This window comes from Ciconia boyciana, chromosome 3, assembly GCF_034638445.1.
Source record: "Ciconia boyciana chromosome 3, ASM3463844v1, whole genome shotgun sequence".
Classification (NCBI taxonomy): domain Eukaryota; kingdom Metazoa; phylum Chordata; class Aves; order Ciconiiformes; family Ciconiidae; genus Ciconia; species Ciconia boyciana.
In genome coordinates, this window is record NC_132936.1 from 8,582,493 (window position 1) to 8,595,832 (window position 13,340).

The 13,340-nt window shown below is 36.9% G+C and overlaps 1 protein-coding gene across 4 annotated transcripts in view; it reads left to right on the forward strand.

Annotated features, from left to right (window-relative positions):
* The window catches only part of ATAD2B (ATPase family AAA domain containing 2B), an 81,874-nt gene that overhangs the window by 16,324 nt on the left and 52,210 nt on the right, over positions 1-13,340 (forward strand). For all 4 annotated transcript variants that reach the window (XM_072858429.1, XM_072858428.1, XM_072858427.1 and 1 more), the window contains exons 3-10: positions 1,830-1,876; positions 2,923-3,076; positions 5,292-5,394; positions 5,928-6,036; positions 8,179-8,295; positions 9,742-9,817; positions 11,607-11,705; positions 12,894-13,005. In XM_072858429.1, the coding sequence (XP_072714530.1) occupies positions 1,830-1,876; positions 2,923-3,076; positions 5,292-5,394; positions 5,928-6,036; positions 8,179-8,295; positions 9,742-9,817; positions 11,607-11,705; positions 12,894-13,005 (817 nt within the window). The remainder of the gene's footprint in view (positions 1-1,829; positions 1,877-2,922; positions 3,077-5,291; positions 5,395-5,927; positions 6,037-8,178; positions 8,296-9,741; positions 9,818-11,606; positions 11,706-12,893; positions 13,006-13,340) is intronic.

Below are 13,340 nucleotides of genomic sequence, written 5' to 3' on the forward strand. Positions count from 1 at the left end.
AAGGTTCTTCACATGATTACAAGTAATTATGAGACGGTGTAGACAGTATGTTCCTGTGCCATGAACTTTCAGTTAATACCGACTCTTTTGTAGATACATATTTCATATTTATGTACAAATCAAAATCATTCTTGCACTGCTTTGTATCTAAGAATGACTGTAATTCACTAGTGGACTGTTGTCTGCTAGGATGAAGTATGTTTAAAAACTATGTAAATCTTAAAATAGATCTCTCTATTGTTTTTCCTTTTTAAAACAGAATAAATCAAATATAGCATATTATGTGCCATGGTCATCTGGGAAGGTATTGAAACTCATGCACCTTCTGTTTCTTTTGTTTATAATTATAGACTTGTACTGTACCTATTAGAAATGCTAAGAGGTAAAAAAAAAAAAAAATTAATGTGGCTGGGAGAATTTAGATCACTGTGTCAACTGAAATTTGGTCAGGATACTGGAACTCATGTTGTTACTCATGTAAAACCCACTGCGACATGTCTTTGCATCTGAGTTTTTTTTTGTTGTTTTCTGCCAAAATCCAAAGTGCTGGGCCTAATGGTGATCTTGAGTCTCTAAGACTTTTCCCAAAAGTTTTGTTGCTAAACCTTTAGTATAATAAAATTTCACTTCTTCAGTTGTGGTTTCTAGAATACTTAAAATATCTGACCAGAAAAATGTTATTGGAAAGTTGAATGTGGACTTTTGTAAATGTGGTTTTCTGTGTTGCTACCCAGCCCTTGCAAAAATCCTTAGGTTACCTTTGTTTTATAAGGATTTGTTATACATTTTTTAGGAAAATAATAGCAAAGCCCACATCTTCTGTGCCTCTGAGTTGAACTCTTTGTTGAACTCTTGGTCACGTTCAAGCTCAGATTGCATTTGCTGCTATTAAGATTTCCCCTCCTTTTTTTCTTTCCCATCAAATTCATTTTAGTTTACCACTTTGAGAACAAGGAGTTCCTCCCTATCCAGTACTGGTGTGCAGTATATGTCTGTAAAGTACTTGGTATTTCTGAGGGTAGAAGAGAGCTAGGTTTTTTTTTCCTTTTGCCTGATTTATTTCGCTTTTTTGCATAGCGATGTTGACACATTACTTTTAACAGTCTGCCAGTGGTTGCAGAGTTTTTGTTCATTTGTATTCTACTCTAAATTATCTTTTAGTAAAATCATGTCTAACAGATAAGAATATTTTAATTTTTTTAAAGATAGGTGAATGAAGGAACAATTGCTTACCCAATAAAATTGCAGAAAACTCTGGAATATGTTTTTGTCTTAGACTGTGATGTAGTAGGGCTTAATTTTCCTAAAAGTTAATTTAAAAAGGAATTCAAAATACCAGATTAATAAAGAACATGAAAATATTTTTTACTGATTTTAAGTACACCCAGCATAAATAAATCCCATTCACTTGAGTTGGTAATTTTGTTAAATTTATTCTTTTTCTGTGAGTACAAAACAGCTCTTCGTGCTTCTACCAGTTTAGCCGAAGTCTTTGAATGATAATTGCCTTTGAAGAGCTATATCAAGATCCTGTTCTGAAACTTAAGGGGAGAGTTAATAGTAGGACATGGCATGAGGGAACATTGGAGGGATTAATGAGAGATGTTTAGATAATTGGGGGGATTCATATAATTGGTATTTGGCAGTTTTGTCCCCATTCCAATGCTGGGCATGAAGTCGACTCTTCAGAGGCTACGTGTCACAAAGATTTTGAAGTCGCAGTGTATCGTGTAACACTCTATGTTTAAAGTTCTATTTTCACTGTGTAACTTTTACTTGGCTAAGGAGCGTTAACGTTATTTGTGTGTCTAATATAAATTGTTTCCTAGGTTAACTTCTCAGCCTGGTGCTACACTACCAAATGGACGTAGCTTATGTAAGTGTATTACAGCGGACCCTTTTGTATCTGCTTTTACATTTAACAATTTTATGTCAATGATTTTTAGTTGCGTATATTTTTAATAACTTTACTGATTACTCTGACCATTTTGACCAGAAAAGTTACAGTTTTGGCTCAGTTTTCTTCTGTCAACATCTTGGATGCTCTCTGTGGACATGGGGAACATTCTTAGATGAAATTCCATTTCTCTTCTCAATTCAGACCTCTTGGCCATGATCTTGATGTTTTCCTTAATTCCCAAATTTACTGTTATGAACTAATTTTGGCCTTCCTCTCCCAGCTGGTCTCTTTAATTTACTTACTCTCTTTGCTCATTTAAAATTTGGCCTTCTGTGGTTCTTAACATTACTTAACTCTACTATTGCTTTATAGAGACCTGCCTTGTCTGCAGCTCCTGCTACCTTGAACAGTTTTCCTATATGCTTGTACCTTACAAACTCGCCATCTCGTTGCATATCTCAGCTAAAACCACTGTGTCTTTCGTGTCCCTTTTTCATCAGTTCTGTCTCGTTTAGTTCTGTGTTGACTCTATGTAAGTGTTAATCCATTAAGCATTTTTGGTATTTTTATTATTTATTGTGGTGCCTAAGGAACAATCAGAAGTGGGATCCCTTTTTGTTTGGCACTGTACAGAGTAGCTGATACAGATTTGCTTGTGAAATCAGTATGTTGTATCTGACCTTTTGATACTGTATTTGAAAGACTAAGAATTGAAACTGTGGGCCAAGTGTGCATTTTAGTATTGATGTTAACTTAAAAATATTTAATGGATATTTGAATGCCAAATTTTCATCATAAAATAAGATTATCATATAAGGAAACAAGCTTGAGTCTGAAGAAATAGCTTGTAAAACAATTTTGATAGGAATTTAAAAAATATATTTATTTAGTGAATATAAGGGTGCTCATACTATGCTCCATAACTTTTGGTTTATTGTCCTTGCTAAGTATTCTCTTATTAATTCTTGTTTGTGAAAATGTTGTTTCCTGCATTTTGAAGTAGTAATACAAATTTCTCTTAGCTCTCAAAAGCCATCCCCTTCGAGGGGAAAAAAAGGGAGATGGGGACCATGCTTGCATAAACGGAGATATAGAAGTCAGAAAAAGTTGTCGGTCCAGGAAAAACAGATTTGAAACTTTGAATCAGAGTTTATTGTTTGATCAGCTAGTAAACAGGTATGTGGGGATACTTCAGTTGTATTCACAAAGCATCTTAATGATTTTTTTAAAAAGTTAGAAAACCCTGTCTTCCAGTGCCATCTATGTGTTTTACTGTGGGAATGTATTAGCATCGAGGCAAGCTGGATTGTGGTTTAAGTTACAGGCTGGGTCCTGTGCTGTAACTGCCTATGTTATCCATGCTCTAAATGCAAAGCAGCTTACCAGACTTTCATTGAGGAGTAAGCTACTTTCTGTTTACACCTGGATAAAACTGTCTATGTTGGCAGTTATTGCAGAGTGGCTGACGCGCTGTAAATCCACACCCTAGTTTGTTTCTTAGTAACCTGTTTATGTAGTGATACCCTAAATGTGATGTAAATAGGTGACTAGCAACAATGCTTGGAAGCTTTCTAGATTTTGCTCGTATGATTTTGATCATAAAATATCAAAAGTTTGTAGCTTTCTTTTTTTGTTTTTGTTTTTTACCATTTGTTAGTAATTCACATAGGGTGGGTGTCACTTTTTGACATTTACTGTGCAGACAAAGTAGGTCAGAGAGGGAGGCACGGTCTGGTCTGAGCATAGGAATGGGAGCCAGAAATACTTTTCTTGAAATATTATTTCTATGTGGCTTGGACAGGTCACTTAATATGTCTCAATTTTCCCACCTGTAAAATGGGTTTTAATAGTCACATATGTGAGAGACTGCTTGCTCTAGTGCTTGGAAAATGATTTAAACATAAACATTTAATTGCCAAGTATGATCTTTATTGTAAAATGTATTCTGTTGAATCTTTTATTAATTTAATTTTCTTTCTCAGTTTACTCAGTAACTGCTTGGTATCAGTTTACAAATATATATTGAGTTACATTTATTTTTCTAGTTGCAGTTGAATCTCCCTCTCCTCATCAACAATAGGAAAAAGTCTACCATGAAGATTGTAATTTGATAAGATCATGGTACTGAAGTCTATATATGAACTTATACTGATAACAATGTGTCCCATAATCACTGGAGGTTTTTAAGAACAGGTTAGACAAATGTGGCAGGAATGATTTAGGTATTGTGTAGTTTGTTCTTGCCTGGCAGAGCGGGTGGACTTTTCCAGGTCCCCTCCAACCCTATTTTCTTTGATAGCGAACTGTAGCATGATTTTACTTGAAGTGGTTATATCACACATCACAGATATTTTAGAAGAATTTTTGAAAATTGAGAGGGGCGCTCATAATGAAACTTGACTTTACTGACTTCTGTGACCAGAACTTCTGTTGACTTCTTTCTAGACAGGATTTCAGCCCTTAGATTTACTTTTAAACAACTTGAAAGACAGGAAGTGAAAGTTTCTGCCTTCTTACAGTTATTATACAGTTACAGTAGAATTCCAGTGGAAATCTACTGTTAACTGCTGTACAGAGCAGTAAGTAGGTATTCAAGACAGGTGGCCAAATAATTGTCTTGGCTTGGCGGGTACTCTGTTGTTTTCTTCCTTAGCAATGAAGCATCTTGGCCAAGGTTATTATTTAAACACCACTGTTGTTTTGACAGCTGTTTACAAATGCTTCAGATAATGGAAATGTAGACTAATTAAATAGTAGATGAGAAATAGTAGAGTAGTGAGCTCAAATAATGAATGATGAAATTCTAGCTGTTACTGATTTAACATTTACACAAAGGATTTTTTTTTTTTTATTAGTGTCTTTCTGAGGCCAGGATAAGAAGCTGTAAAGCTTATGGGGTGGAGGCATTAATTGCTTTCCCAATATTATAATTATGTAGGTAAAAAGCTTTACTGTCTTATTCTGCAAACTTTAATCTTATCTGACACCTAATCTAACTTATAAGCAGTTAGAAATGTATGTTACAATTTACACTGAGCAAAAAAAATTTTAAAAATGTTTTTTAAAATGTTACAGCCTAATTTGAACCCCAAATTTTAATAGCATCAGCATTTCTTCTTTTGCATACTCCTTAGTTTATATTCTTTAGGTTCATCTTTCAGTTTTCTTTATTATGGTTGGTTTTGTAGTTAATTGATAGATTCGAGAAGCTATCCTAAAATTTTCAGATTTTAGTTCATTTGTATATTTAGTTGACTTGTAGACCTTGGAATAGCCATAAAGACCATAGAATTAGATATGTTAGGTTGTTGGATGCTGTGTGAAAGGTTCTGCATGTCTACTATTTTAAGACTGAATTTTTTTTTTGTGTTAACTATTGCATATATTTTAGTACTGCTGAAGCTGTCCTACAGGAAATGGATAATATTAACATCAGGAGAAATAGGCGGTCTGGGGAAGTAGAACGGCTACGAATGTGGACAGACACAGAATTTGTAAGTGCAGGATGTCTCAGATCTTGAATAAAAGTAATACCAAGGGCGAGTGTGTTTTGTTTTTGCAATCTCCATACATTTGTCTGTAGCTCTGTCAAAAGGTTTCAGATCCTCTTCAGTGGATAACATTAAAAAAACTCGATAAACTCAAATTCAGAACAAAATTCACCGATATATACTAAATCATGTTTTCTTTATTGATTAATTGACTTCCATGTTCTCATGAGGTACTGTGGTGGTTCTCCTTTGGTTTGAAGCACACTCTGGTAGTCTGAAAACAGGACCGGGGACTGTCATCTGCTTTGTTCCCTAAAACAGCTTGATACTGATGTTAGACATGTATTAGATGGACTGGGAGAGTTGTTTTACCACCTATTAAATGAGACTGCTTTTGTAGTATAGCCGTGGAGGGCTTTGTTGGAAAAAGACTTGGGAGCGAGAGATTGTGTGGAGTATTACTTACTGAACTGTGGGCTAACACTGTGAGTGACAGGGGACAGTACTGATAGGAATGTATGTGAATTTTATTCCAGGAAAACATGGATATGTATTCTCGAGTGAAAAGAAGGAGGAAATCACTGAGGAGAAATAGCTATGGGATTCAGAACCACCATGAAGTGTCCACAGAAGGGGAAGAAGAAGGTATGGGCTGTAAAGAATTGTAAGGGTTTGTCTGAAACACTTATAAAACAAAGCTCTCCTCAACAAAAGATAGGAATATCTTGCACTACAGAAAGTAATTTGGTTTTGGATCTGGATTTGGAGTTATTAAATAGACCAATTAACAAGACTATTGCAAATAAGTACACACTGAAAGATTCCTCCTCTTTAGAAGGAGGAGAAGTTTGAGAGATGTCTACAAATAGTTTTCTTTAAACAAAAGCAAGTTTATCTGAAAAGAGCAGAACAAACCCTGGTTTCTAAATGTTTATATACTATGTTCCCTTAGTGCTGTTTTCCATAACATGAAGAAATTAGAGCTTTCCTTATGTTCGCAGAATCATAGAATCGTTTAGTTTGGAAAAGACCTTTAAGATCATCAAGTCTAATCATTAACCTAGCACTGCCAAGTCCACCACTACACCATGTCCTTAAGTGCCACATGTACACGGCTTTTAAATACCTCCAGGGATGGTGACTCAACCACTTCCCTGGGCAGCCTGTTCCAGTGCTTGATAACCCTTTCAGTGAAGAAATTTTTCCTAATATCCAATCTAAACCTCCCCTGGTGCAACTTGAGGCCATTTCCTCTTGTCCTATGGCTTGTTACCTGGGAGAAGAGACCAACACCCACCTTGCTACACCCTCCTTTCAGGTAGTTGTAGAGAGCGATAAGGTCTCCCCTGAGCCTTCTTTTCTCCAAGCTAAACAACCCCCATTTCCTCAGCTGCTCCTCATCAGACTTGTGCTCTAGACCCTTCACCAGCTTCGTTGCCCTTCTCTGGACACGCTCCAGCACCTCAATGTCTGTCTTGTAGTGAGGGGCCCAAAACTGAACACAGTAATCGAGGTGCGGCCTCACCAGTGCCGAGTACAGGGGGCAATCGCTTCCCTAGTCCTGCTGGCCACACTATTTCTGATACAAGCCAGGATGCTATTGGCCTTCTTGGCCACCTGGGTACACTGCCAGCTCATATTGAGCCGGCTATTGACCAACTCCCCCAGGTCCTTTTCCGCCGGGCAGCTTTCCAGCCACTCTTCCCCAAGCCTGTAGTGTTGCATGGGGTTGTTGTGACCCAAGTGCAGGACCCAGCACTTAGCCTTGTTGAATCTCATACAATTGGCCTTGGCCCATCAGTCCAGCCTGTCCAGGTCCCTCTGTAGAGCCTTCGTAACAATCCTCTGTTGCAAGCCAGGATGTGATGCACGTAGTCCACAACTATACGTGTTCTAACTGACTCTCTATTTCTCATATAGTGGGTGGCAGTTATCAGAAAGAATGTGTAGTAGTCAGTTCTGCATCCTTCTTTGGGGAAGGTATTAATGTCTCTGTTTTCTGTCCATCCACTGAATTTTAGGCGGCTTGTAGATACATAACTGTATTTGAAATTCTACCTTCCTTTAAAAATTTGGGTGAAACTGGCCAGTGGGTTCAAAAAGTATTGAGAAAGAAGGGAATATGGGTAACTTTGATGGCATGATCAATAGCATGCTTGGCTTCCTTAAGAAATCAGACTCAAACTTCAGGGACCATACAGGGTTCAGCACAGTGTGTCTCAATTTTGAACTGAAACTGCTGTAGGAGATATGGTCTGTCCCAATTAATAAGAATGCAGTCTTAATTCTGAGATCCATGGATGGAAATACTGATCCTGTTAATAGATGGACCTAGGTGGTACCTTTATACAGTGTGTTTATTTGCTTTGTGTAAAAATTGTATTGTGAATCATAAAATTGTACTTTTCATGCTCTCTCAAATATCTGTTTTTCTGAGGCTCCTATGGGAAAAGAGTGAGAAGAAAGGCATTATTCTTAATTTGAAGGATAATTATTGAAGGAAAAAGATACTGGATAGTCAAGTGATATTTTACGTACTTTACAACTAAAATTAATTTGACTACATTTATTTTTCTTTCTGTTGCTTTTCCAGAACCTTCTGTGGGATACTAGAAGGAAGTTTGACAATGGTTTATCTCGGTCTTCAAATTTCCAGTGATTTGCCAATTAGTGTTAATTAATAGGAGGGGAATAATTCTCAGTGACCAGTAGAATGTTGATTTTTAGGATGAAGATAGCTCTGGCATCAAGTAGAAGTGTTCTGAAAATATTTTCCCTCCCCAACAGAGTCTCAGGAAGAAGATGGAGATATAGAAGTAGAAGAGGCTGAGGGAGAAGAAAATGATCGACCATATAATCTCAGACAGAGAAAAACTGTTGAAAGATACCAGGCCCCTCCAATAGGTGAGGAACTAGACAGTGCTCGTGTAGTTCTGCTCTGCTGACCTCCAAGAATACCATGGGTGTGGGAAGGGAAAAGTTGGATGACTGCTTTGCACCCCTGACAGCGCTCCCATGCAGCATTAGTGACTTCCATCTTGCCTCTGTTTTTGTTCACCGTGTGAATACGACTACTGAGACACAATCTATCAATTTGTCAGTGATGGTGGCATTGCTAGTGCATGCTGCCTCATTGAACTTTGCAGGTACTGCCGTGTGCTGGGTTCAGGGTTGGAGGTGAATGGGGTTTAGGTCAAGAAATAGTTGGCAGAAGTTGAATTCAGAAAGCAGTCTAATAAATTAGATAATTACATAGAAAAAATAGTTAGTCTTATGCCTGATTCTCTTCTTGAGTGGTAAGCCCAATTCATAACTGTAGATAAATTGCATAGCAGCAGTTACAATGTTTTGCCTAGTTGAGAAAAAAATTTAGAATAGAATAGCTCAGTTGGCAGGGACCTAAAACGATCATCTAGTCCAACTGCCTGACCACGTCAGGGCTGACCACAAGTTAAAGCATGTTATTAAGGGCATTGTCCAAATGCCTCTTAAACACTGGCAGGCTTGGGGCATCGACCACCTCTCTAGAAGCCTGTTCCAGTGTTTGACCACCCTCTCGGTAAAGAAATGCTTCCTGATATCCAGTCTAAATCTCCCCTGACGCAGCTTTGAGCCATTCTCATGTGTCCTATCACTGGATCCCAGGGAGAAGAGATCAGCACCTCCCTCTCCACTTCGCCTTCTCAGGAAGCTGTAGAGAGCCATGAGGTCACCCCTCAGCCTCCTTTTCTCCAAACTAGACAAACCCAGTGTCCTTAGCCACTCCTCATAGGACATGCCTTCAGTGATCCATACAGGTTTCAGTGTAGTATCTCTTGATTTTGAACCTTTTAATACTCCTGTTTGAAATATGTATGTTGTGCATATTTGGTTTAGATTACAATGGTGTGTGCAGTGTGCTGTATCTTGAGGCAACTTGGAAATTAAGACTGTGATAGAGAAATGCTGTGGTTTATTTGTTAAGAGAAATTTCAGGATGTCCCATATTATCAGCTGTGCAGAGCTTTCTGTATGGAGTTTCATGTCCTGCAAAAAATACTGAAAATGCTAGTGCCCTGGATGAATTACATTCTGTGCCATGATAGCCATAGCTGTGATGATTTGAGGAGGCTGAGGGTGGAATTCCCATGACTATATCAAGCCAAGTATAGTGATAGTGAAATAAAGCATAAGAGGTTTTATTTCCCTCCACCCCCTCACCCCCCCAGTTCTTTTCTTAATTTGAGCTTGTGGAGAAACCAGTGACAACATTATTGGTAAAGCAGTAATCTAACACTTTTGCGCTGCATTTACATTACTTTATTATTCTTTTGTAATTGATGTTACAAACCTGTAACTTCTCTTACTCAGTGCCAGCTCATCAAAAAAAGAGGGAAAATACACTGTTTGATATTCACAGATCTCCTGCAAGAAGAAGCCATATCAGGTAAATGTCAGTCTTTTGGTATGTACTTGTTTGCTTTCCCTCAGTACATTTCTATTAGCTTTAGAATTTCAAAACATTCTTGAGTGAATTGTACAGTTCATTCACATATGTGCGTGGGTCTTGAATTGTATCTTAGGTTCAGATCCTGATCAGCATACACAAATGAATTTCATAGCACTTCATAATACCAGTAGAAGCTTTGTGATAAACAGGATGGAAACAGGTGTGCTGCAAGTACTGGAGAGTTGTGCATTGCACGCTGTAGCTTTTTCTGAAAGGGCGTATATTTAGTGTTTAAATCCAAAGCAGCAGTTTAGCAAGTATCCCCTTTCTATTCTACAAAAATAAACAAGTCAAGGTAATGTTTTTTTGTTTTCTTCCAGTTCAAATTTCATCTGAGTAATATTATCAGTTTAATAAAATATTTACCAAGCATCATTTTTGACTCTTACCTTTTCTGTCAAAGAAGTCTGGAATACACCAAGGTTCCAAGGTGTCTTGGAAACTGTTGATAGGCTTTGTTTAACAAAATAGATGAGATCAGAGCTTAATAAATTTTTTAATAAATAACTTACTAAAAACTTCAAAAAGATAAATCTGTCCATGAACAGAATCCAAGTAAATGAATGCTAGTCTCAGCTGAAGCTCTTGTCTTCTTATTGCTCAATTTAATGGCATAGTGAAAATATGAAAAGTAAATAAAGTAATAGCAGAATCTTGTGATTCTACAGTTTCTTTGTCATATAAATAAAAACATTTAATTTTGAAGAGCATTTTTTTCTTAAAGTGCATTTGACATTTTATTGGGTAATCTCAGGACTTGTACTTGCTAGTAAGATATAAAGAGTGTGAAAGCTATTATTACTCCAGTTTTAGCATGCTCATTGCTCTGCTCTCATTTTATCCCTTCTTGTCAGGACACTGTCATAAAAATTTTTCCTAATTGCATGATATTCCCTTTGATATATTTTTAAATGTATCTAATTTTTGATCATCAAACAGTAAAACTGATTGACCATGTTATCCTTTGGCAAAAACCAGCTAGTCAGTGCATTATCAAGTTCATACAAATGATGCAGCTCACTATATTCACTAAAAATACATGAATTTTTACTAGTAGCTAACTTCTTCATGCAAAAGAAGTGCTGACTTTTTTCAAACTGAACACGTTTTTGTACAGAAGATGTACATTTTCTAATATTTCTGAAATAGCATCATACTAAAATAAGAAATGGGTCATGCAGACTTTGAATAGTAATTTTACTTTGATTCAGACAGAAGTTAAACTATGGTACAAGTATTTTGTAAAACTGTTCTGCTGTTTGGAATTAATGACGTCATAAAAAGAGACCATATACTTTTGGAAGTACGGAATTTTTTCAAAGGCTATTTAACTGAGTAAGGAGATCTTGATTACTCTTATGTTGGAGGTGGCTGAAGTAGTTGGAAGCTTTCCGAAGTACAGTTGCTGTCTGATGAACTTCAGTAGCTTATTGATTGAATACTCAGTCACACTTGTTGAGGTAACATGGACAGGACCACATATCTTATGGGGTTTTATGGTTTTAGTACTGTTCATGTTGAAATCAGATAGCCCGGTGACAGTAAAAGATGTTGTTCCCCTCCCCGATTATTTTGATACTTCCTTAATAAAACTAAGATTTGCATGCATCTTAAACCTGAACAGTACTGTACTTGCCGTTTCAATTTTGTTTTTATAAAAGAATAAAAATATGCCATTCTACTCCTAAAAGGACTGAGTTTTATGTTTATTTTGCCACTTCAATAGGAGAAAGAAGCATGCCATTCACAGCAGTGATACAACCTCTTCAGATGAAGAACGTTTTGAAAGAAGAAAATCTAAAAGCATGGCCAGAGCAAGAAATAGGTATCAAAACATCCTTGGTCTTTAGGAGGGTTTTATTTTTATTATTCAGAAGAAAACAAGCAGAACTATTCTATAATGTTCTGTCAGTTCTGCAGACTTTTTTGATTCTGCCTGTGATTACCTGCAGACACAGTGTAAGAAGATTGCTGGTTATATATTAACATAGATTTTGAAGTCTTATGAGTGGATAATTAACGATAGTGATAAAAAGATGGAAAGATAAGAGTATCTTTGATTCAGTTGAGTTATAAGACAAACAACTGCTGTCGGTTAAAATGGACTTTTATTCCTGGTGTTACTTGGTCCCAGTTGGTTCAGTTGTACTCTCAATACTAGCTGTTATTCTTCTGTCTTCCTCTTGTGTAATAACATGTGCATTCTACACACCCAACACATACTTTTTTGACCTTACATTTATTCACCAGTTATCTAAAAGTGGAAGATCTATAAGGTGTATTGGTAAATTTACTTACTGCTGCAGATACATTAGTTGGAAAACGGAACAGAAAAAGGAGTGTTTCCTTATCTTTCTTTTTCCGTCTCTTCCTGTCTGCCGCACCATTCCTTTTTCCAACCTGAGGAATTCCAAAGATGTACAACTACCAAAAGCATAGTTCCAAGTGTAACTTGTATCTTACTGGTACCCTTCTTCCTCCCTTTAACTGTGTATTTGACCTCATGTAATATCTGTGTAGGGGCTTAAAGCTTCTTTGTGTACACTAAGAAGCTGGAACAGCTGGATGTGAGTTATGGCTGATCTGCAAGAAATATTTTTATTTCCTTTCTTTGGACTTGAACTATATTTTTTAAAATTTGTTTTCCTTGTACTGTTAATCCTTTTCTTACCATACTGAACTTATGGAATTCATCACTGCCAGTGGAGAGTGTCCTGTTCTTTTGGTCAATGTTGTTTCTTCTGTGTTTAATCAAAATAGTCTGTCCAGCCTAGTTCTCCACATTGAAATATCTGTACAGAAGCATAAAACTATCTTTATGTTTAAGGAACTTCCAGACATGCAAGAATAATTACCACAATAAAACGGTTAGTTTTGATTACCTTATCAATCCAGGAAGGTCGTCTTTTTAGGTAGTAGAAGGCATTTAATCTCTTGTTTTTTTCCCGTTCCAGCAAAATGATCAAAACAGAACAATATTTATTTGGTGGTGTTTTTTTTTGTTGTTGAACAGGTGCCTGCCTTTAAACTTTAGAGCAGAAGACTTAGCTAGTGGAATCCTGCGAGAACGTGTGAAAGTTGGGGCAAGTTTGGCTGATGTTGACCCTATGATTGTTGATAAATCGGTAGGTTTTGTTAGAACTCTTTATTTTCCTTCCCCCAATTATGCATAAGCAGAATTCACCACAGCCTTTCATTAGGGCTGAAGGAAATTCATAATAAGCTCGCTGATCTTTTTTGATTTCTTCCAAAGCTGTTGTCTGTTTATTCCTTTGGGCTACAAAGCACTTGCTTTTGGCCTGTAGGTAATCAACAGACTGCATACATAGTGTAAATAAGCCAAGATATCGATTGCCCAACTATATTTATTTGTTTGCAGTCAGTTTGTGATTACTTGTAATAGTAGAAACTGGGATATGCTGAGCAATGCAGAAAACAGAAGTACTGACCACCCGGGTTA